The sequence below is a fragment of the Phycodurus eques genome, chromosome 19 (genome assembly GCF_024500275.1).
Source record: "Phycodurus eques isolate BA_2022a chromosome 19, UOR_Pequ_1.1, whole genome shotgun sequence".
Taxonomy (NCBI): Eukaryota; Metazoa; Chordata; class Actinopteri; order Syngnathiformes; family Syngnathidae; genus Phycodurus; species Phycodurus eques.
In genome coordinates, this window is record NC_084543.1 from 4,675,303 (window position 1) to 4,699,854 (window position 24,552).

The following is a 24,552-nucleotide window of genomic DNA, read 5'->3' on the forward strand; positions in this document are numbered from 1 at the left end:
TTTATTTTTAAATAATAAAAAAAAAAAAGCCATCATGTGGTCAAGTGTTCCAAAGTCCTGAGCTAAAAATGCACTCAAAAGCTTTACGAGGCTCTGATATTGTTGGCTGTTGTACGAACGTCATTCCGTTTACTTTCCAGGCTGTCAAATAATGAAACACCAGTTGACCTCATCATAAAGATGTCCAAACACCCCTTAATGGAGCCAGTTGGAGTACTTGAAAGGTACTTGTACATGACGGAAGCTTATTTCAAGATGAAATTCATGTCAGTCCAACTCCGGTGCGTTTCAAGCGCTCACAGTGAGGGAATAGACGGCCGGGCCGCTTCGCTCCACGTCTCGCTCCGTGGGACAGAACTGCTGGTAGAGGGGACAGCTTCGGTCCCAAAGCACGGCCGGCTTCAGGACGTAGCCGCAGCCGCCGTTGGCCTCGAACAGCGCTGTGTTCAAGTGCGTGGGCAGGTCTGCGGACAAAAGAGGATCGCTTCAGTAGCTGACATTTTGTCAGCGTGGAACGTTGGCTTCTTCTTTCTGTCTTTTTTGCTGACCGTCGGTCTGGTAGTTGAGCGCCACCAGCTGGATGCCGTGCAGCCAGAAGAGGAGCGGGTTGGGGTTGGCAGAGTCGATGCGCGTGGCGGCCGGGTAGGTGCGGAGAAGCTGGCACGCCGTGTGCTGCATGAGCTTCTGCGAGTAGCGCCGGCACAGGCGCTTGGCGGCGTTCTCGTTGACCGAGGAGATGTGGTAGCACTTGGGCGTGCGGATGATGGCGCTGAGCGACGTCGGAGGGTTGAGCGCCGGCGACGTCGTCGGCTGTTGCTGCTGCTCCTCCCAGCTCAGACGCTCGGCGCCGCCTAGTGGCAGAGAAGATATTGACACATATAGATACACACACATATATAATATACCCACAGCCACCTTCCCTGTAAGCAATAAATAAGGCGAGCATTTTGTGACGTACTTTTCCCAGGAGTACGGCTCTGCGCGGAGACCTCCCCCGTTGCGGCGGAGCGAGCCGGAGCCGTGCCGAATATGGACTTCCTGGACTTGCCGCGGTCCTTCCCCCTGCCCGAGCCGGACGGAGACAGCGTGGACAAGCCTGTGTGGGGGTCCCGAAAATCAGTAGGATATCCCAGAAATAACCCTCGTCTATATATAATATATACAACGATGGAAAGATAGTAGGAGAACAAAAACAAAACAATGGACCTTTTTGGGTATTTTGAGACGATGATGAGGATGATAGAGACATAAAGAGGACATACTTCAATATTATGTACAGTGACGAGTTAAGTTTCATTTGCAGACGTCTTTTTATGTTTGTATGACAGTTCAAAAACATGACTTCAAACCCGGCCTGTACGGTTAATAAAAGTTTCACGCTCACCCTTGCTGGTCTTTGTCAGAGCTCGGGTCAACAAAATAAAAAGGCTGGTTTATAAGGCTGAAGAATGCAATAGTGGCGAAAGGAAAGAGGCAAGAAGAAGCAGAAGACATTCAAGGGAAGATAAATGGCGACGAGGAATGAAGTTGTTGAATTTATGAGCACATCGCCAGGAAGTTCAACCTGTACAATAGTGCTGTCCAAAATGTCTTTCCCCGTGGAGGAGGAAAGGGATCCATCAAATCAATCGAGTGTGCACATGGATATTGAATGTCTTATTCAAAGGGAAAAACATCCCCGAAAAGTTTCCTCACCCGGGAATTTGACGGCCTGGCAGTAGATGACAAGGTCAGACAGCTCCTGCGCGATCTGCCGACTCTCCTTCTTGTTCTGAGGGAGGTAGAACTCCTCGCCCAGCTCCATGTCGAACACCTGCGGGTGCAGGAAGACCACGGGCGGACGTACCATTAGGCCCACACAAGCAATTCCCCAACATTTCCAGCGGCCCTTAAACATCTCAGAATTTTCGTGATTGGATTTAACATTGCTTTAGTTGGAATTCAAGTGCTTGAAAACATCCAAAATGCTAAATTGATCATGATTGTTTTGACTGCCCCCCTTCCTTCTCATGCAATGGGCTATTCCATCTTACTGCGCATGTGCAGGCTCGATGAAGGAAAACAAAACAATTCAGAGTTAAACCGACGGTTTCAAGCTTTTTCACGGCGACACCGAATGTGCGTAAGCGACAGCGACAACGGCAAGCTTGTGCCAGTTGCAGTAGCACTGCTGTCAGTGTCAGCAGAGAAGGATGGGGTAGAGACCAAGTGGAGCGTGACACGAGTGGCGTTTTTCATCACCAACGTAGGAGTATTAAAACGGCCCTAATGGTAAACTGTCATGATCTGTGTTTTTGTCGACTTCCTTTTGATCAGATTTTGTTTGTTGCACGGTTTTCCTGTGTCTCAAGTGCACGTCTCGTACGCTCGTTTGGCTTTCGTCTCCGCCTGCTCTCGTCCGCCCTCGAAGTTCCCGTGCTAACAATCGGCTTTTGTAACCGAGAGAAGCGCTCTTCCTTGAAGGACCTCAAACAGTCACAAGCACACCAGGGAGTTCCGCTGCTGAGTGTTCTGACCTTTCCTTTACTCTGACTGTTGCTGTCAGCCTTCTTCACGCGCTTGGGTGCTTCATCCGCAGGCTGCTCCTCTTTGTCCGCCGAGCTTTTGCCTTCTGCTTTTTCCTCCAGGAGGTTATCTGCGAACACAAGACATGTTTTTCCTATTAAGCTAACAAACGTCGACTACCAAACCGAGTCGACTACGGTGCCGCAAGTATCAACGACAGAGTAAAAGCGAGTTTGATTCCGCTTCCGTTGCAACAGACGGGAACAATCAAATGCATACATGCGAAAGCTCAGAATGACCCACCCCCCCCGTCCCCCGTCCCCCTCCTCCCAATCAAGCCCTCCCTCGCCGATAATTAAAATGATAAAACATAAAAAGAGCAACAGTAGTTAGTTCTGCTTTTCCCCTTTTTGTCTTTTAAAGATCTGAGTGAGGAGAAATAAAGACATTTCTCCCATGTCGCGCTGCTATGATGTCACACGATTTACATCCCACCTACAGGATGGAACAGGGCCACACTGTCAGGAGTATTTTTCGGGAAATGTCCATGACCGGTAGGATTTTCCGATGTGATGCAAAGATAGGAGGGAGGAACTGAAGCGGGTGGGAGGGCATCAGGAGAGTTCATGCTGGGAGAGGGATAGGGTAGTTTCCCCCGGTCCGTTGTTTGGCGCGGGGGCAGCGTGGGGCCTGAGAAACCAGATGGTTTTGTTTTGTTTCCCCGACCGGGCGAGGTCACAGACAAAAACAGTGCACAGAGGGGCAGGAAGACGGGAGGTGTTGTGTTTGTGGAAAAAGAAGAAAGCATTCAGAAAATGTAACACTTAACAAAATACTGACAGGAAACAATGTGAAAAGTGTTTTTTTGTTTTTTTTCCCCCCCTCTCGAGTTATTTGTCATTCATAATCTTTAAGAGGGGGAGGCCAAATGGTGGCGGAGAATGCAGTGAAGCGGGCAAACACAAGCAGTACACACTTCAAATCACAATGACTATCAATAACTGTGAAAATCCACAGTCAAGTGTTCACAATGAGTCAACATGGAAGCTGTTAGAGTTCATGGCACCACTGCAAGCAATAAATTACACTAGAACTAAATTCGATTCAAAGTTTTTCCACCCAGCGTTTCAACCTCATGTCAATGTCTTTTGTATGTGTACGGCTACACTTTTAATTTGATTTCCAAAGCAAATCTTACTTGGTACTAAAAAAGATGACGACATGAGTAACAGTGAACCAGTCACACCCAAAATTGCACAGGGTAGACTACCAGTGACAATAACAACGATGGCGGCAACAACAACCAACAAAGTGTTAGTTGTAGTAACTGCAGCTACCACTGCAAAACTAAACGAGAAGGCAAGATTGGTGCACATAGAGGTTTACCTTCCAGCCCATAGGAGGCGGTAGAGGCATTGAGGACATCGGCTAAGTCAAAAAAGGACAGACAGGAAGGAAGGGAAAAACAAAATTGACAACTTAAACATTTAAGTGTGATGAGGAGAGCGTAAAACAATAAATAACACAAAACGAGACAAAGGGTCGCACAGTAGTGGAATAAAACGTGCGCTTACCATCTGATAAAGACTCGTAGTCGTAGTCGTACTCATCTTCGTCCTCGTCCTCTTCCTCGTTGCCGTGGCTTCCAGTTCCAGGCGGGGTGCCCCCTGGTGAGCCGTTGCTGGCTTGGGCCTGCAAGTGGGCCAGCTGGTGAGCCTAAAATAACAAATACAGTGAAAACAAGATGGAGTTAGTTGATATGCAGGCCAGAAAAGTGAGTCGGCCTATACGTTGTGTTTACCGGCCCTTTCAAAGAAACGCTTCACCTTCTGCTTCAGTATGTCCACCGGTGCCTGGTGGGCTTTGAGCTTCTTGTTTTTCAGCAGGATCTTCCCGCGAAGCTGCAGCGGCGACGGCAGGTGAGGGTCGTCGCTGAAGTCGCCCTCGAAGAGGAAGCGCGTCACTAGACGGTCCCCGAACACCGTCTAGACATTTTGAAACAGATAAGGGCCTGCTAGCCGCATGAGGAAAGCCACTACGCTACACGAGGGGAATAGGCAAAAAGACGCGATGGATTGGTAGCGATGAGAACTGATAGGAATTTAGCGATTCCGATTCCCTTATTGATTGATTCCTTGTCGATTCTCATTGGTTGAGGTGATGAAATAACAAATGACACAGGATGTCGCTGATGTCATTATAATTCTATTTATTATATTATGTCATAAAACAAAAGCATTTTTATTTTACGGAGACTCATTTTGAGGGGGGCTTGAGAAGTTTTTAGGGGGGCTTTAGCCCCTAAAATAGCCCTAGCAACACCCCTGCGCCAACCTTTGGAGTGTTTGCATTTGATGGTTGTTCTTGTAAGCTGCAAAAATTCTTCCCACTATAGTGGACTGTATATTTCTCTGGACAAACACAAAGGAAGAGATCACCAAAACAAAACTACGGTGTGTGTGTGTGTCAAAAGAATTGCGTGAACATGAAAAGAGTTATGTCCATCACGTCGATCCCCAGAGAGGACTAGACTGCTGGGAGGGCTTAGCGAGATGAAAGCGTGTGCACATTCCAGCACATAGGCTATCTCTCGTGTGTTCTCGAGTATGAAAAAAAAATAAAAATAAATAATAATAATAATAATAGGATTGAGGATTACACAAGCAAGCCTCTGACTGGAGCCTTGCCAAATGAAATACCAAGGGAAGAAAAGTGAAAAAGTTTGATGAATCATCAGTTCCAGTGGAAATAAATTGAGCAAGGACTTTTGGCGTCCGTACCTTAAAGATGTCAGCCATCTTGCGTTGCTGCGGAAGGGAGCAGTGGTTCTCAATGGACATGATGACCGGCATGTCCGAGTTGACAAATGCTGAGCGGTTAATTGCTTCCACCACATCCTGAAGAACCGCGAGAGAGAGCGATGCACATTTATGCTTGGGCGTAAATTATTCGGGAATATTACAGTATCCCGGCTGTGACGGTTCTACTAAGGAATTGTAATAGCCAACAAATTTCATTCATGACCTTGAAAGGTATTTTGGTGGTGAGTGTGTGCCCGTGATAGATGACTGGCATGCCGTCATCTCCGTCCCAACAGTCCAGTTCCACGCTCCTGCAGCCTTGCAGCAGCACCTTCAAAGTAATCAGAAACACTGTTACCTCCAAAATGTAATGTTATATTACGGTATTTCTGTCTTTCAATTGTAATGTGTTACACTACTTCTATGTTTTTACTCTTGCCAATATTCGAAACTATGACATTTAAATTGAACATTTTAACACAACATTGCAAAAGGTACATGTTCAACATTTTAACAGGCCTAATTTCCCTTGAACTTGTGTCATTCTTCAACAAAATCAAACATGAACTACCGTTGTGCCTTGACATATACATTTAATTTGTTCTGTCATCTGGTCAGAACTCTAAAGACTCTTAACTCAAATCGTCTTTCCCCATTGAAATGAATAGAAATGCCATTCATCTGTTCCAGCTTCACAAAAATAAAATAAAATAAAATAAATAAATACCACTACGTAATATTGTACTTTATAATAACATACACTAATGGCATAATTACATACAATGTAAAGAATTAAACACAAAACAATTGCTACATTTTTTGCTTCAATACAATGGACATTGTTCTGCTTCAGGTGTGCACACCTTGGCCACACGGGGGCGGTGTACCAGACAAAAATGGAGACGGGCGAAGCTCCTCCGTAAGTAAATAATAAATAAATAAAACAAGCAAATAGCCAAATCATTCACTGTACTGTGATTGCGTTACGCCGTACATTGAACATCAATATGAAAGAATATCCATTGTAAGCAAAATGTCCTCCTCCACTGACCTGACTGTAAAGCTCGACAGAGGACTCTCCTTTGAGCTGGTGTCCCGTCAGGTAAGTGTTGTGAGAAGATTCGATGTAGTAGTAGGACAGAGGGTACTGGAGCTCCTCGGGATTCATCTGGGATTCGTCGTTACGGCAGGCGAAGTTCTCCTTGTCCATGAGGTACCTGGTAGAGAAGAGAAGTTTCAACTTCCATTGACATGCTATTTATTGGGTTGAACACGGAGTGTCTTTGCAACAAATGTACCTCGCGAAGCCTTCGAACGACATCCAGCCCATTAGCCTCATGTTTGATGAAGGCTCAAATGTCTGCAATGCAAAACCATTCATCAGCATAATCGATCACCACCTTCCTTCCTCCCGTCTGAGGTTTCTTTCAGCCGCACGCAAGCCATTCATTTATCCGTTCCATCTCCTAATCGATACTGGGCTATACCTCGTCCCAGTCACCCGTTCCATGTCTGAACCAATCTGAAAATTGAGCTTGACATCAGAGGATGCATTCACGCAAGCAGTCCTCACCTGTATAATGCTGAGAATGTCATCGTAGCTCAGGTGCTCCCTCTGACAGTTGACCAGGAAGTCGTTTAACTGAGGGATGGCCAAGCCCAAAACGCCCAGCGACGAGTTCTCCACGCCCGTCCCGTTGGTCACGATGCTGGCGGCGGCGATGGCGTCCGAGATCAGCTTCTGGTTGTCCGACATCTGCCGCCTGGTCCGGATGAACAGGTCGAGGTCTGATCCGTTTCGAGTCAGAAGGTCTGCAGAGTGGAAAGGGAGAGTTGTACGAGGGAGCTAAGAAGAGCGTGGGTGGGAATGCTCGCTGTGAGTACCAAGGTCTGGTTGGAGCCCCGCGTCCCTGTCATCAATCTTCAGGCTGGTGTAGAGAGGAGCCGACTCTGGAGCGGAACGACTGCAAGGGACGGCGAATGTGTCGAAAAGCTCCTTCAGGTCCTTCCTGCTCCGGATACTAGCAGAAAACACATCACACTGTTTATTCTAAAATTATTATTCAAGTACGTGTATTTTTAATATGGGGTTATTATAAGGGTTCACTGGGATATATATATATATATATATATATATATATATATATATATATATATATATATATATATATATATATATTTATTTTATTTATTTTTTTACACAATTCTTGTATTGAACCTCGTTAGATGTGCATCTATACGTAATAAATCGATGCATACCCATTACAAAGGAGCAACAAGCAAAAATGGCTGACGTGCTTCAAGTGCGGTATGAACGATGCGACTGTAAAAATTCAAGTATGTACCTGAACGACTTGAAGAGTTCCACAAACTCAACGAAGCTCATGGTGCTGTCAGAGATTATGAGGTTCTGGAAGCCTTTGAAACAGCCTTTGCCGCGACCGTGCCATGACCTGCTGCTCCACGCCCTTCGAGCCAAAAAAAGAGAGGACATTGAATTAGAAAAAGCTTAAAGTTGCTCTACCGACTGACTGCATATCAACGTACCCTGAGTGAGCCTTGGTAGTGCCTGAAAGGATTGGAGAGGATTGTGGGCGGGATTGGTTGGAGCTGGCCATACTGGAGGAAGAGGAGGAGGAGGAGGAAGAGGCGAGCAATCCAGGACTTCCTTTGGAGGGGAGGGAGAACGGGCCGGGAAAGCCGTCATCTAAAGACGATGAAGACCATCGAGGTGAAACAAAATTATACATTGTGCTTGGTGAGGCCTTTCAACGTCCAGCTAAACCTTCAGTTTAAAACTCGGCAGATGTGAAGGTCACCTGGATCTTCTTGGTCTATACTGTCCGACTCTGGTCCGTTCCGATAAAATCCCTCTTTACAGCTTCGCGTTTTCCTGGAAACCATCTCGTCATCAGTGGCATCCCCACTGTCTCCCTGCATTCAAAAAAACAAGTAAAAAAAAAAACAAAAAAAACAACGCTAAATATCCATCAATAAAGACCTTCAAACATTTGAAACCATACAACCACAATTTGACCATTCTATTTTAAAAACTCACAACAAATGCTCGGTTTTGATCGATACTTAATATTAAAAGAGGAGTGCTGACCCTAACAAGGGCCTTCTTCTTCTTCTTGGCCTTTTCATTGATCCCCAGAGGGCTGCTCTTGGGGGCCCCCGATTTATCCCCTCCGCTCGCGCCCATGTTCCACCTGCGCCCACCAAACAGCTCAATGGCCTGGGCCAGCGTCGGGCCTTCATATCGACCCTCCTCCTGGCACGGGTCAAAAGAAGAACAGAGGTCAAGGCGCCGGAACATATCGAGTTGGTTTGCACGGATACACAAAAATATCATACGTGTACCTGATACAGACTGACGTACTGCCTCCTGAGCCACTGCAAACGCTGGTCCGGAAACTTCTTCAGCTTCCTGGTTGCGTTCACCAACTCTGACAGACCCTTGTAGAGCATTTGCGCAGTGTAGTCGGGGGCCACCAAGTGCAGCAGTCTGTCGGATGCGGTGTGACGGGTGAAAATATCAGTATGCAATATATACGAGGTGTCCCAAAAGTCACTGGAACACTTCAAAAAGTGGAGCAGCGTTGCAAAGTTGCAAGAATATTTTATTCACCCTGGGGAATATTCGTTGTGTTAAAAAAAAAAAAAAAGATCAGTACAAAATGTTTTAAAAGAAAAAGAATCGCACATGAAATAGGTATTTTTCAATATATTAAATAAAATGTAGAGTTATCTAACTAAGCAGGTAGTGGACCTGTTGTCGGTGGTACTGAGGCCGTAGAGGAGGCTGAGGCCGTTCTCCTCGACTGTCAGCTGGCTCAGTTTGTTCTGCAAACAAACCGTGTGGACGTCCACTCCCTGGTGACCCAGGAACACAGCCTTTAAGTGCAGACGCGTACAAATTTAGGATCGCAGTCTTATTTGCCATTAAATATATATATATATACATATATATATATATATATATATATATACATATATTTCAAGTCATGCATAAAAAAAATAATTAAAATAAAAAGATGCAATGATGTGGATTTTCGAGACACAAACCTTCAGCACTCTGATGTCCAGCAGACCTTCTGCCAGTCCCGCAACCACAGTCTGGCCCAATCCTTGTGGTTGCTCCGTGGGGGAGATCCCTCCACTCTCAGGCTTACCTGCCATACATTTACAACATGTTTTTCCACAGGAAATTGACACTGGCCACAGTTTCCTATTTACAACCAGTTAAATATGGACCCTGTTGATGTGACTAAACAAAATGGGGAAAAGGTCATTGCGGAATTTACAGAATGAAATAAAACTTTTATTACAATGTTGTAGACCATTGCGATGTTGACAAAGCGATACGTTGATCATAATCACCCCAAGTGAGCGTGGTGTTGTCAGGCTGGAGTCTGAGCAGGCAGCGGGCCGTCAGGTGGCTGTCCGGGTCGTAGTGGATGACGGTGGCTCCCTGCAGCAGGAACTGGTGAACATCTGGTTGCAGGGACAACACGTACCTTAAAATAAAAAAGGAAAAATGTTGAATTGTGCGTCATCTTATCCATGCATCTGCGTGCGAGTTTTTGGACAGCAGTCAAGATGATATTTATAGCACTTGTGTGACTGTGAGTGCTTTCTATTTGAGATGGGTTTTTTTTTTTTTCTTGATGCATATCTTTTTTTTCCCCCCTCCATCCTTTGCTTAATGGAGCTCATCTCTTACCAGGGAATGAGCTCAGTGCCGTGGCAAAAAGCTTTGTGAGTCTCTTCAGTGCCCTGGAACTCCATCTCGTTCGCCCCGGGCTCAGACGACAGATCGCCTTCAGAATCGGACAGGTACCCCACCATGAACCTGAAAATGGGAGTACAGGGAAATGGAGAGAAATCAAGGCAAAGTGAATGCGTCGCTCCGAAAATTAGCAGGCACATTTAAGCGGTTTGACTGACACTGGGGGGATGTTAGTGAAGTGAAGCTAAAAAGTGAAACCTGTCCCTTTAAATCTAAACTCTGCATTTCTATCTTTGTAAAGGCACACTACTAAAACTTATTAGATCGTGCAGGACGGCCAAGAGTTGTGGCCGCTGACTTATGGGAATGAAGCACAATGACCCAAAAAAAAAAAAAAAACACATATCTGGGGCAGGCCCACAAGGGCAACATTAGGCGTCGTCTCCGCAATGTTTCCACGTTATTTCATTTTTTCCCAAACAAATTACACATTGTAACAAAAAACGATTTTCATCTTGGATTGAAGCGTTCTGTGTCAATGATTGGGAACTGGGATTGTAAGAACAAATGAGATGATTTGAGGAGTGTGTAAAAAAAAAAAAAAACAACATAATAATCATAACGAGGAACTCTTGATAACACAGGAAAAGAAATAAAACTCAAGCGCACTTGTTATCCTGTGCTCAAATATAAACAATTACTCAGTGTCAAAGAAAACCATCCAGAAGCAGTGAAGATAAAGCAGGCTTCCTTTGCAGAAACACCACAGGCCACACTCGGGAATTGTGTCCAAATTCCAGCCGGTGTCATCAGCTGCGTGCCATCGGTGCACTGAAAAGTAGCAGAACTCTGCTCCTTCCTGCCCTGACAGGAAACGAACCTGCTGGCTTTATTCTCGTCCACACCAGAACTTCTTCAGCGCTCATAACCAACCTGCTATATTTTTTGCCAAAACCATCATCATCATTGCGTGTTTTACATTTGGAGACTAACCTGGAGTCACTCACACAAACATCGTAACTGACTTGACATTATGTGTAAATATTGCATTTCCTCTAATAGTGGCCAGCGACATTTTCTCAAGTGCAAATTGCACCAAGAGCCTCTTAGGGATACGATATTCTTTAGTTTATTTGTACAAATGCATTTTGAAATCACTCCCTAATTCTGGCCAACACAATATGAGGAAATGCAGTGTGAAGAATACAACCAAGATATAAAATACAGTGGTTTCTTTGCGATACGATAATATTGTACTTTACAGAAATAAAATCAAATAGAATGTAAAGAATTAATCATAATTACTTCATTGTGCCTCCTTCTGGTGTGTGTGACATGGCCACCAGGGGTCAGTGTAATACAGTTATGCTGTGACACTAACAAAGACGAGTTATGTAACTACTGTAAATGACTCCGTAAGCTGCAGTAATCATTTTTTGTAGAGAATAAAGAATATATGACTTAAATACTCACTATTTGTTATATTGTCTGTCTACATGTGCTGCTCAACCATGTGTGCTCAAATAGCCGATATAACAACGCCACATGGAAGCTATTTGTTAGCCCGCCTATGGCATTTCCCATTATGCGTTAGGATTAAGCCAGCAGACTTTCAGGCAAAGGTATGTGGTTGTTTTAAACACACAATGTGTAATTCTCTTTGTTTGAGGTTTAGTTTGACAAACTTAAACTGGGAGTGGCATGAGACACTTTTTTTGAAAAAAATGTTTACTGCCTGTGTGTTGTGAAGTGAATTAAGTAGAGTCCACTGCCACCAGGGTTAGGGTCACGGGATAGGCTCGCACTCGTATGGCCGAAATCTTTACAATATGCTTTGATCACATGCTGCAAAAAAAAAAAAAAAAAAAAAGATAAAACATCACTCAAATACTGACTGATAGCGGCTGCGGTCCCTGAGGGAGTTGTTTCTGGATGCCGGAGCTGGGCCAGAAGAAGACGGACTGGTGGAGGCCTCGTCGGGATCTTCTGCCTCCAAACTGCGATTGCATGATCTAGGAAATCAAGACGGACGGCTGTTAATAACAATCCAGACCATACAAGAATAAAGTGGAACGATCCATTTCAGGATGTACCTAATAATCTGCAGGATGTTGCTGACGGTGGCTTCTTTCTCCGGGACGTGAAGACCGTCTGTGCCGGCGCGGGACAGGAAGTTGTGTTGGCCGCTGTAGTCGGAGAGAAACTGGAAAAAAAGCTGAGAACTTTAGCGCCGCCAGAATCTGAATGAGACGCGCGTGCGTGGTTATCGTGTACCTCCAGTGAGTCGTCAGCGTTATCCACGGGCGTTTTAAGACTGATGATGCTTGCTGTGCCGTCTAACGTGTCACTAAGCTCCTTCAGGAACACGCCGCAGAAAGGCACCACCTGTGTTTAGAGAGGAAACGTTTGCTTGGTGCAAATAAATACAAGTAAACCGAAGCCACTCGCGGGGGATGGGGACAGAGTTGGTGAGTAATGCCCTACATTTGCTAAGTTACATTTGGTTTTTAAGTAACTTTTTAGATAACTTGCACTTGTCAGGGTAGTATAAATACAACATTTTTTTTTTTTTACTCGCAAATAGGCAGGGGTTCATCATACAGAATAAGACAGCAATATAGTCCGCTCACTTTGCATCCTGGGATATTGAGTGCTCTGGTGACAACCTTCTTGTACTCTGAGGAGGACTCGTGCTGCGCCATAGCGTCCTTCAGGCTTCTCATAGTCTCGATGTCGGACTGGTCCATGAACTGCCACATCTTCAGCACCTTGCGGGACCTGTATGCGGGAAAAACAGAAGACGTGCGCGTTCGGCGCAACTACTGCGGGTGTGTCTAACGTGTGTGTTATACGGTAAGTGCGTCGCATCCAACCTGAGTCCTGCCAGGAACTCCATGACGCCGTTGTAGTTGCCCATGTTCCAACAGCACTTCGCCACGTGGACCAAATAGGAGAAAACGTCTCTCTTCTCCTCCATAGAGCTGGCAGTCAGCACCAGCCATGTGACCCACGAACTCACCTGTGTGGAGACACGTGAATACAAGACAGTTAACAACTCGTACTAACAGCTAGTGACATTAAATAAATAAATCAATAAAAGACAACCGCATCCATGAAGTTGCTCAACAAAACAATCCGGTTGTAATCATATTATACATCTTTGGGGGGGAATGTCATAACTTGAAGAAAACGAGGAAAGCGATACCATTTTTGGATAATGCTGAAATCTGTGTCAACAATCACAAACACACAACATTTGAATGTGATCCAAATAAAACTGTGACATGTGTTACGCGCAAATATTCCATGTGTTGGTTTTATTTTCCGTTATCTATGATTTAAAAAAAAAAGAACAACAACCCAAAAACATTTAGGCCTGTTAAAGACCAGCGAGAAGGCTTTCCGGGCCCCTAAATTCCAGCCTGGGAACTACGAATACATCACGTATGAAAACATGACATCATATTTATCAGCCGCACCGCACTGACTAACCTCAGGAACTCTCGAAAGACACAATGACAGCACAGCTGTGTATCTCTCTCTCTCTCTCTCTCTCTCACACACACACACACACACACACACACACACACACACACACACACACACACACAGCAAAACTATCAGCTATCAATCTGGCTGGTTCTCGGTCTCTCGTGTCTCAGTGCATTAGAACCTCATGAATGTATGCACACGAACCCACACAAAGAACTTGCTAACCCCCTGACATGCATGGGTATCTATTGCCCGTTATGTAACACGCCCGTTGGCAGCCTCACTTCAAAGGGGGCAAAATGGAGATACACAAAAATATGCACGCACACACATACACACACACACACACACACACACACACAGAGATGAGCTCAGATGAGGTTTCTCATCACCAGTCAATATGACACATTGAGCATGAACACAACACTGACCCAGTAACAAACAAAAAGAAATCTACAAATAAATATCCAAGGACGTCAATTCCTAGGCCTTTCTGTTACTCTTCCAGTCTCTCTGTTGGCATTTTAGGTTCATCCTGACATTTGACCCAAAAGCCGAATATTCTATACTTTTTGGAAATAGTGTATTCGAATATATATCTTGCAGGATTGAACGTGGATAATTCAGAATCATGAACGTCATCGTTGTTATGTAAAATGCAGACAACCTCCTTGCGATGAAGTCAAATTCCCAAATCTCATTTCGGCTTTTCACATTCGCCCCCTTCCCGACACGGCGGGCGGCACACGTGCGGCAGACGCGGAGCGTGCACGGAGCGTTAAAGGCCAGCGATGTTTTTACCGCGAAGATCCTAATCCTTCTCCAAACGGTCCCCTTGAACTCGCTCTCGGCTATATTTACACCAGCTGACAAATACGCAAACATCAAACTTCAATTAGCTGTAAACTAAATCTACCAACATCAAGTGAATTTGGTGACCTAAACATACACAGTAAAACAGCCACTAAAATGACATACATTTGTATTAATGATAATTAAAAATATATATATATAAAAAAAGGCCTTGCTTGTCATTATTGAATCCATTTTACTGATTTACTCTCAACGACGTTGCAGTATAAAGTACAACATGACATTCAAGCAGCAAGATTCTAGCTGGCATAGAAAGATGAACAAAGATACATTATTAGTAGGAAATAAGTATTCATTTTAAGAAAGGATTAAAAGGAGACGGACATGGCCGGGAATCACTTAACTCAGCAACACTGTACGCATATCGGCTATAATATGCTTTGTATGTTTTCTGAGAAGTGAGCGGTACGTCTGCAGCTTCCCGGCATGCGTGACCCGGGGGAGGAGGAGGGCACGGCTTCGCTGAAAACGCTCTCGCTCGCTTCTTCTCGAACATACGCCGAATCCCTGTCGGCGGCCGGCTAGCGTTACTCTCGCCATCTCAACTCTTCTGGCCAACTGCGACGCCTTTTCTCCAACTGGCAACTCCTCTGTCGTTCCGTATATCGGAAGGGAAGTATACCCGCACCGTGCCAATCAGATCGAGTTGACTGGGGGAGTAAGTAAGTAATACAGAGCAGGACACCTGATGTTTGGAAAAGTGACACTTTCCTCACACACACACACACACACACACACACACACACACACACACACACACACTGATCCCCCATCGCTTTGAAGTTTGTGTGTCTGTCGCCGTCTGTTATTAGTTGAGCTATGAGGGTCGGCCTCTCCTTGATGCGGCGCGTATTGCGTAACCGTTGATGACAAGGTGCTATTACAAACTTGATGCATGAGCACACGCTGAGCCTGTCGGGGCCAAACAGTGCAGACAAAAAAACTACAAATGCTCACAATATAAACACTGCAGCGGGGGGGAAGGGGACAAACAAAAAAACAGCAGATCCTGTTAAGTAGCATTTTTGTAGGGAAATCAGATTTTTGGAAAAATTAGTAACGGTGGAGATGTATTCCCACTCGTACAGGTAACTCGGTTTTTATAGTCCAATGCGATTTAAGACTGTTTGACACCGTTTAGGACTCGTTTCGTCCTCGCTCACGGCTGTCTGGTTCCGGCTCCGTTTGTCATACGTACGCAACTTAACGAGCCGTTATGCCAAATAGAAGCACGGCGTGTCGATGTTGAGACCTGAACCAAGGCAAAGAAAGGTCACAAGGTTCAACATTCTCTCTAGCAAACTTAATGTCGTCTGACGACAACGACGGCTCTCTCGCTCTCCATTGTCATAACTGGTACTCACAGGTATGCATTATTTATCTTTTGCGGAAAATGCAACTTAATGAATCAGTTGTGAAATTCCTCTTCCTGTGTGTCTCTATGTCTGTATTATACTGCCCCCAGGTGGCCAAGCGAAGCGGTGCACACCAGAGCGGCACAATGTACACTGAATTGAAGCAAAATATTTGGCAATTAACCGTTTAATTCGTTATACGCAAATGTCTGCTGTACATTCAAGTATGATATTATAAAGTAATAAAACACTGCTTTTTATTTCGGGCGGCGTGAATGGATGAATGGCAAAGATAATAATTTAAATGGGAAAGACGATTTGATATGGTCATGTCATTCTTCTCAAAATATGACCCTTGGCAAAAACACTTATTTGGTTGCATCATCAATGCCATCCCCAGTTTTGCCCATATATGGACGTACACAATGCATGTATAGAGGATTGTGTGTTTTTCGTGTGTCTCCTGGAGCCTTAAATGAAAAGCAGCTGATGTCAGAGGCACGCAAGGTGACATCATTGCCTATGAGCCTCTCCCTCACTTCCTCATTGGCGCCCCCCCCCCCGCCCCCCCACTCCCCCCATCCCCAGTGTTTATTCTAAGAGTCACTCGCCGGACACGGCGAAAGATTGTGCGCCTTAGCCGACTCACACCTCCTCGCTGGTGTACACGGTGTGCGCTTGGGCCACGAGGCTATTAGTTGGGAATGACACACAAACAGGATGAATGCAGGTTTACAAGATCTCAGTCTACGGCAAAACGCTCTTGACTGTCGCAGATGGCTGCCCGGAGAAACGAGCAAATGTTCAGAGTCGGTGCTGAGTCACGCCATGAAACTATTACTCCAAATTTGAAGACTGCTCTCAACTCCTCCGCTTGTTTATGTTGTTTCATATACGGTACACGTTGTGTGTATCATAATTCAAAAACACGAGCATTTAAACACATTTTTTTTTTTTAATGATTTTATGACAATACTGTTAAAAAAAATAAATGGCTTACGAACAATTTGATTTTGGAAGGAAAATGCACTCTAAATGCACGGCAAAGACTCTCCATAACAACCCAGGCTAAATCTTGTGAGTCCCCGGCATACAAAATGTGTCTCCCAGTTGAGATGTATCACTTAAACATACTGTAATTAGCGTGTGTACATGCACATGGGCAGCATCTCCGTAACTTCCACTGTTGTGTATCACTTCAACATACTTCCCTTAACACCAATTACTACTTTCCTATTAGCCAAGGCTTTGGCACCAAATCACCACTTCATAGAAACAGCACACACACAAAAAAGAAAATACGCAACGAGGCAAGTTTTCAGCCAATGGTAGTCGACAATTTCCACAGAAAAAAAAAAGGGTTTTGGAAAAAAAAAAATGATACCAAAATAAATCCTTTCAAAACGTATCCGCCATTAACGTGACCTTTAACCAAATTAGCTTTAAATTTCTTCGCGCTGATGTTTGTTTTGCATCTATCCATTCATGACTCATGAGCAGCTGACCTCATTGAACCGCGCCACTAGGTCCTCCACAGCATTACTGCGCTGCGCCGTCTGGGTGGGCGTGTCGGGGGCCGACAGCGAGGCCTTGAGGTTGGGGTGCCGTCTGGTTTGACTCTCCGGACCGCTTAGGTCTCGCATCAGAAAGCACAGGTAGTCCAAGGGAAACACCTGGACCGGAAAGAACAAAAAAAGACGACACCATCTAAGCGTCAGAAATGTTTTTAGTGAGCGCGTCACGTCGTCGCACCCGCTGGTAGAGCTGCTGCTCCTGCTCGGTGAGGATGCAGGCGATCTCCTCGGGGAACTGCACGAGGTGTCGCAGCTCGGCCAGCTCCTTGCCGATGCCGCTCACGCTGGCGGGAAGGGCGCCGCCGCTGGTCATGCTGTTGGCCAGCTGACGCTCTGCGGGGGGGCAGCGGGAAACACAAGTTAAGACAAGATTGGACATTAAGGAAAGCCAAAAAAGCGCTTGTTGGTTGTCTGGAAAAGCTGCTTTGGAAAGAGCAGTGACTGCTTCAACATCATGTCTACGCTTCAAATCCTGCAGGTGACCTCAAAGAGTGACCTCTGCGATAACAAATGCCACGCCCCAATTAAATAGTTTTGCTTTTTAAATGAGAAAAACAGCACTTTATAGTATTGTACTTTGTAAAAAGATACAGTAATGACATTATTTAAAGAATAGAAACAATTCAACAGTTTTTGCCACATTTTTTTTGCTTTCATTCAATGGACATTGTGCTGCTCCATTCGGCATGTGCGCACCTTGGCCTCCTGAGGGCAGTAGTATAATACAGACATACACATAAAAAATAATCCTCAGTATGCCGCAGTAATATTAGTCATTCTTCGCTGAGGATTAAGAATAAATGCTTGGCTGTCTACATGTGTTGCTCCACCGTTTGTGATTAAAAATCCGTTGCTTGAATGACTAACACTGTGACTTAACTAAAGCAAAGTTATGCTTTTTTTTTCTTTTTTTCTCCTACTACACAACATCTAATTCTATTTGTTTTGTTTAGTTTGACAGTAACAAACTGAAAGTGTCAATAAACAGCCTGAAGTATTTTTGTTTTGGAAGAACTGTTAATGAAGAATACATTTAAAAATAACTACACACTCTTTTGTAAATATTTTTTTTATATTAGCCACAGAATACAGCAAAAAAAAATTTTTAGGCTTAGAGAAAATTGGAGAGATGTTTTTAATTCAAGAGCAATAAGCAAATGTAATTATAACTGTGATGCAAATTCAATTCAAATCTAGCTTTTGACCCTGCATACACACAGTACATTTGTTCAATTATTTATTTTTTTTGAATCTATGTATGACTTACAATAACACCTCATCATTACAAAAATCAAGTTTCATAATTCAATAACTAAGTCAGGTCCAATAGTCCGCTTACTTATACACACACGAATGTGCGCACGCATTCACAGCTTATTTCTTCACGGTTTGTGACGTGCACGCCGATGGGATGAGAGCCACATCAACAGCAGTCGTCCATTACAAACAGATGATCACATGATTGTCCCCCAGTGCAAGTTGATTGTTTTTATTCAAATGCGAAAATTCCCTGCTTTCACAGCTAAGCAATGAGATGCGCGTCGAAAAGACGGATGGCCAAACAAACGACGCGCACCGCCTTCTGGTCATTGTCAGCGCACAGACGCACACATCAATATAGTATTCATAATCACAATACAGGCACGCTTGCGGATGTGCTCCCGGTAACCCATGATACAAGTCGCCATGGCAACGGCAGAGGCGCTGCTCCCAAGGAAACCGAATTTGCCCACTCTCAATATTTGATTTGTGGATGATTCAACACAGGTTTTGCAAGAATGTGTGCGTGTTAGAATAAGGTGAGAAAAGCAGGGAACAGTAGAGCAGGAAAGACGTCATGAACGATTACAAACAAAGTAAGCGTATAATCCAATTAAAATATGATTGCGTATAATCCAATTAAAATATGATTAAAAAAACAGCACTTTTTTGACCAATTTAAGAAAAGAATATCACACTTTTGAACGATGTTTCTCATGTCTAAGAAGTTACCACTAGGTAGTAAAATTCTTATAAAATGTCTGACTTTGCGTTTGACTTTTAAGGTATATTTTTCCGCAGAAATGTCGGTTGAACTCCAAATTGTACCACTTTTAGGGTCCTTCACTGGTTTCACTGTTGAACCAATCATTTGTCTCTCATCCCTTTGTCACACCTCTCACAAACAGCAAGCCTTTTTGATTTGGAGGGGAAAAAAAGAGGCCGCCTTAAAGTAGCAATATGAATTTCATGACCATTCATTCATTTATTCATTCTATGCTTCAGGGGACAATCAAAGGTCTCAGCCAAGACAGTGACAAAACACTCAAGAGGCTCGGTGGAAAGGATGAAACGCACTAATACATACAGTATTGTTGTATTGCGTCAAAGATGTGGCTGTACTTATTACACCTAATGAATAAAAATGCAAGTCAACATTTGTATTTACTCAAAGGCGCACCCTTGACCTTTTCGCAGAGGACGTGCGAGCCCTCCCGCTGTGAAGAACAGAGAATAAACGTGATGTTTATGCATCGCGGCTTGTCATGTGCACGCACGCATTAAAATGGACACATCTCGAAATCCGAACATCCGACTTAGTTAATGTGCTCATGTTTAAGAAAATCACCATGTGACCCTTCAACATGCCGCACGCATAATCAACTCGCTGCATCGGAAAAATTGCGACCGCTTGTGTTTTTAATCATGCAACAAGATTTGACATACAGGAGAGAGTGTGAATATTTCAGAGGCTGTTGGTTCCAGTCATCAAACTTGAGCATTTTCGTGACAGAGACTCTCCACGCTTCGCTTTGTCATCCACAGGTCCATATGAAACTATAAGTATACTTTTCTATTATTGTAAAACACACTTTATTTGGCGGCCGGCTGGATGTCGCTTCTACCCAAAAACCATTTTTTTTTGTTGTGAAAGCTCACATGCATTTTGGTGACAGAGACTCTCCCAGCTTTTCTTTTTCGTAGTTTAGTATTTATTGTCAAACTAACTACTTTTTGGGTACGGCTTGTTTGGAAAACTCATGGCCCAAACTGATTGGCCGCCCCCGTTTGTCCACATAGTGTATCACAAGTAATACCGTCCACTCGATATCAACTAACAATGGAACCGTAGTCCATAGACCATAGATCCAGCACACAATCAGAGCTGATGACAACCACTTACTTCCACCTAAACAGGTGAAGCACAAAAAAAAAAACACACAAAAAAAGGCTGCTGACATATTGATTAGTCTCACTTGGAAGACGCACAAAGGAAATTTGTGTTTTCCCAGAAAAAGGCCACCGCAACCCCCGTTGTAACCCCCGTACCGGGAAATGTCTTTGGAACACCTAGTTCCTTGCGTCACGCGTTCATCTGTCAAAGTATACTGTCGAGTGCTTGGAAGATAACACGCACATGCACATCAAAAGAGTCGACTCGCACATAATGCACACACAAATTCGTGTGAAAAAACTATAAACACATTGTAAACAAAGTTCGAAGACAAACACTCAAAGAAATAACTGTTTCGTCTTTATTTTTGTCTGGCTTGGAAAAAATAAAAAAGGGGGATATTTTTAGTTGCACTGTTTTAAGCCCCGAACTGTGTTACTGTATCCTTGAGGCCGAAATAAAACTGTGACCTTGTGGCCTTGGTTGTGTGGGTCAACATGACACAAAAGGCACTCGGCCACCGCAATGCATGGCACGCTGGCACATCTAGCTTTGGTGTCGACACGGTCGAAATGTGCATGGCAACACAGCAAAAAATTCAAAAAATAATAATAATTTAAAAAATATATATATATATATATATGGTTATATATATATGGTTTTTAAATTTTTGGGGATTACAATTTAAATATATAAAAATTGAGTTTAATGGAACTACAGGAAGCGCTCCGTTTATCAGTCACGTTCCTACAACAGCAACATAACCCGAATTTGTCAGAATGTGCTGGCGTCTATCACTAGCCTGTGATAACACCGCAGTAAAGTCATAATTACAGTAAATATTTGCATGAAAAACACTTAAAGCCTAAATACAAAAAGAATAAAATGAAAAACAGTGAGTAGAGCTGGCTGAATGGAAAATGATTAATTGAATTAAAACTTAATTTTTTTTAAATTTTTACTTCGGACAGTTTCCCAACTGTTGAGTCAAGGCATTTTATGTTAAGAAAATTTCACAGAACACAACATTTTCACAAAAAGTACATGTAGTGAAATAAAGAGGATCTCGTCTCAATTTACGCAAAAATGTAATTACTCACTGTACAAACTTGCCCCGTTTAGTTGAACACAAAGCCATTCTTTTTTTGTATGAATGGCAACAGTTTAAGTTACCTTTTATGGAAGAAACTTGTATTTTTCTTCCCGTCACTATATGTCACTGGCACAGATAAATGAACAAAAGAAAGATCATTTGTCGTGAATAAATTATTTCCAGGACCAATTTACTGAAACTGTAAATTCCGCCAGCACACCTGACAGTAATTGGCCACCAAGAGCACACAAATAAGCACCTGTCACAAAATTATGATTAAGGTAGAGAAGGGGGGGGGGGTTGGGGGGGAACAAAACAAAAAACAAAAAAACAGAAGGATACGCACTATACCCACATTTCTGACGTTATACAATAAAAGCACCATACTAAGAAATAGGATCAATATTTCGTTATTTAAGTCACAGATTTAAAGTACAATGACGTTTCATGCGAGATACTGCAAGCAGTAAAGACGAACATGAGAAGCCACTGCGACAGCGGCTCGACTTACTGAACAGCTTGAAGTCGCTTCTATTTGAGTGCTTCATGACCGCCCGATGCAGCTGACCGCTCCGCCTCCCGCGCTGACACTTCAGAGGCGAGGCGGCCTTGCGAGCTGCGCCCGTGCGCGCTCCAGCCGGCGCTCCGGTTTCTCCCGCAGCTGCTCTCTCGCGCTCATCTCCTCCTGTGCAATGCGGCTGTCTCTCGCTCACCCGATCTCCCTCGCCCCTTCCCCTCAGCAGTAAACACTCTTAACATGTTCTTTCCCTTGCCTATATTCACTCTCTCTCTCTCTCTCTCTCTCTCTCTCATTCCCCTCCACCATAACCCGCCCACACTTTACCCCACACCCGCGCCATACATACTTCACAGCCATGTGCTAGAGTTCCACCAAGCAGATCACCAATCACACTGCGCTGCTGCCAAGAATCAGCGTGCACAAAAGAAAGGTTAGGCAACAGGTACATCTAATGCAAAATAACGCTGCATGTACAGTATACATCTCTATGTCTTTAAAAGGTTACTGTTCTAGGGGTTGAACGACTTCACAATTTTCTATATTGTACGCTAAGGTGATGATAGTCAACTTGCTGTACGCAATTTGGCCTCTAAACACGAGCTCGCTAACTTTTTTTCCCCCCCGGCGTCCAGGATTGCACCGGCCCCACCCCCGGCTCGTTCATCCAATCACGTTCAGATACCTTCACGCCCTCGCGCTCGGAACTTGTAAAACTCACACCAATTCACGTAACACAACTATAGGGTCGCTACTCGCTAAATAACGCCAAAGCACGCGAGTGCCGGTGAATCGACTTCAAGCTATAATCGTCATTGCGCAGTGAAGTCAGAGCGTCGACTAGTCGGTTCAACCTTTTTTGAAGGACAATTGCGGTGCACAATTGAGTTATTTGTTGTCAAACATGTTGTTATAAAACCTTTTTTCATTGGTTGTTTAGCTCCAAACTTTTAGCAGCCCATGTAAGACAACAAGGAGAATCCCTTTAGGTTAAAAAGTCAAACTCGTCACGATAGATATTTTTCAGACAGTTATGTTTTCGCCAACTTGATTTCGTTACTTAGCAGGATTAAGTACTACACTTGGGTACGGATCAGCGAACAATTTCTTTTATTTTGGAGCTGATCGGGACTAATGGCTCTGATTATAATCGTTGCACCCGACATGATTTCATTTTTTGACCGTTTCTTTCATTTACCACGCATGTCCACTGAAACACGTGTTTGACTCTCTTTCTTGGGCTTTGGCACACAAGAAGATTTTAAGCGAAGAAGAACAGGAGAAGAGAAGAAGAATATGAATGGAAAGTTATGTGAAGAAAGCGGAAGTACGCATAATTTTTGTCTCAAGTTTTACCAGTAAGAGTGGTGAACTTCTTTTTAAACTTGTATAGAACAACATTTAAAACAAAAACAAAACAAAAAAAAAGACACCACTCACCTTCGCATGACTAATTTGTTATTGGAATTTAAAGCCCGGCTGGTTTATGTTGCTTTTCACAGTGGTTAACTCATTCGTATATGAGGGAAAAAAATCATTACATTTTAATTGTTCAAAATACTGCAGACATATCACTATGATAACACAAAGAAATAAATAAGCTGATGCATAACGGAAATTCGTAAGACTTTTCACATGTATATTTTTAGCTATTGTATGGTTGAGTAAACAATATGCAATCCTTGAGACTTCCCTCGACTTTGACTCCCCACCACATCGGCTGTCAGTGGCTCTTAAATGGCTGGCGGGCAACACAATGTACAACGATGACGGAAGGGGGGACAGAAAAAGTCAGAGGCAAGAAAAGTAAAGAGAGCAACATGGAGCTCGGGGAGGGATAGGAGCCCGACTGACTTCCTTTTCAGCAGCACAGTAAATTGTGTTACCAAGGAAATGAGACTCAAACCACTCCCATTAACAACCCCAATTCCAATGAAGTTGGGACGTTGTGTTAAACATAACTAAAAACAGAATACAATGATTTGCAAAGCATCTTCCACCTATATTTAATTGAATACGCAACAAAGACAAGATATTTAATGTCCAGACTGATAAACTTGATTGTTTTTAGCAAATAATCATTAACCTTTTTTTTTTTTTTTTTTTTAAGAATTTTATGGCGGCAACACGTTCCAAAAAAGATGGGACAGGAGGCAAAAAAGATTGAGAAAGTTGAGGAATGCTCATCAAAGACCCGTTTGGAACATCCCACAGGTGAACAGGCTCATTGGGAACAGGTGGGTGCCATGATTGGGTAGAAAAAGAGTTTCCCTGAATCGCTCAGTCATTCACCAGCAAAGATGGGGAGAGGGTTCGCCTCTTTGTGAACAAGCGCGTGAGAAAATAGTCGAACAGTTTAAGGACGATGTTCCTCAACGTGCAACCCCGATTCCACATTGATAGACATTGTGTTGCTCGTTCTGTTGTGTGCGCCTTGACCACCTGGGTGCAGTAGA

The 24,552-nt window shown here is 43.8% G+C and overlaps 1 protein-coding gene across 4 annotated transcripts in view; it reads right to left on the minus strand.

The window, feature by feature from the left end:
• plce1 (phospholipase C, epsilon 1) overlaps positions 1 to 24,552 on the minus strand; it is a 58,727-nt gene that overhangs the window by 5,706 nt on the left and 28,469 nt on the right. For 3 of the 4 annotated variants that reach the window (XM_061706143.1, XM_061706144.1, XM_061706146.1), the window contains exons 8-37: positions 17,511 to 17,665; positions 17,264 to 17,431; positions 12,912 to 13,057; positions 12,669 to 12,816; positions 12,313 to 12,423; positions 12,132 to 12,241; positions 11,934 to 12,050; positions 10,033 to 10,161; positions 9,690 to 9,826; positions 9,375 to 9,481; positions 9,079 to 9,203; positions 8,670 to 8,814; positions 8,416 to 8,580; positions 8,126 to 8,240; positions 7,854 to 8,013; positions 7,652 to 7,774; positions 7,191 to 7,327; positions 6,880 to 7,118; positions 6,605 to 6,666; positions 6,358 to 6,523; positions 5,530 to 5,637; positions 5,286 to 5,402; positions 4,332 to 4,490; positions 4,080 to 4,221; positions 3,892 to 3,933; positions 2,517 to 2,635; positions 1,696 to 1,813; positions 959 to 1,096; positions 549 to 851; positions 301 to 464 (exon numbers count right to left, since the gene is read on the minus strand). In XM_061706143.1, the coding sequence (XP_061562127.1) occupies positions 301 to 464; positions 549 to 851; positions 959 to 1,096; positions 1,696 to 1,813; positions 2,517 to 2,635; positions 3,892 to 3,933; positions 4,080 to 4,221; positions 4,332 to 4,490; positions 5,286 to 5,402; positions 5,530 to 5,637; positions 6,358 to 6,523; positions 6,605 to 6,666; positions 6,880 to 7,118; positions 7,191 to 7,327; positions 7,652 to 7,774; positions 7,854 to 8,013; positions 8,126 to 8,240; positions 8,416 to 8,580; positions 8,670 to 8,814; positions 9,079 to 9,203; positions 9,375 to 9,481; positions 9,690 to 9,826; positions 10,033 to 10,161; positions 11,934 to 12,050; positions 12,132 to 12,241; positions 12,313 to 12,423; positions 12,669 to 12,816; positions 12,912 to 13,057; positions 17,264 to 17,431; positions 17,511 to 17,665 (4,175 nt within the window). The remainder of the gene's footprint in view (positions 1 to 300; positions 465 to 548; positions 852 to 958; positions 1,097 to 1,695; positions 1,814 to 2,516; positions 2,636 to 3,891; positions 3,934 to 4,079; positions 4,222 to 4,331; positions 4,491 to 5,285; positions 5,403 to 5,529; positions 5,638 to 6,357; positions 6,524 to 6,604; positions 6,667 to 6,879; positions 7,119 to 7,190; positions 7,328 to 7,651; positions 7,775 to 7,853; positions 8,014 to 8,125; positions 8,241 to 8,415; positions 8,581 to 8,669; positions 8,815 to 9,078; positions 9,204 to 9,374; positions 9,482 to 9,689; positions 9,827 to 10,032; positions 10,162 to 11,933; positions 12,051 to 12,131; positions 12,242 to 12,312; positions 12,424 to 12,668; positions 12,817 to 12,911; positions 13,058 to 17,263; positions 17,432 to 17,510; positions 17,666 to 24,552) is intronic. The other variant, XM_061706145.1, reaches the window with a different exon arrangement.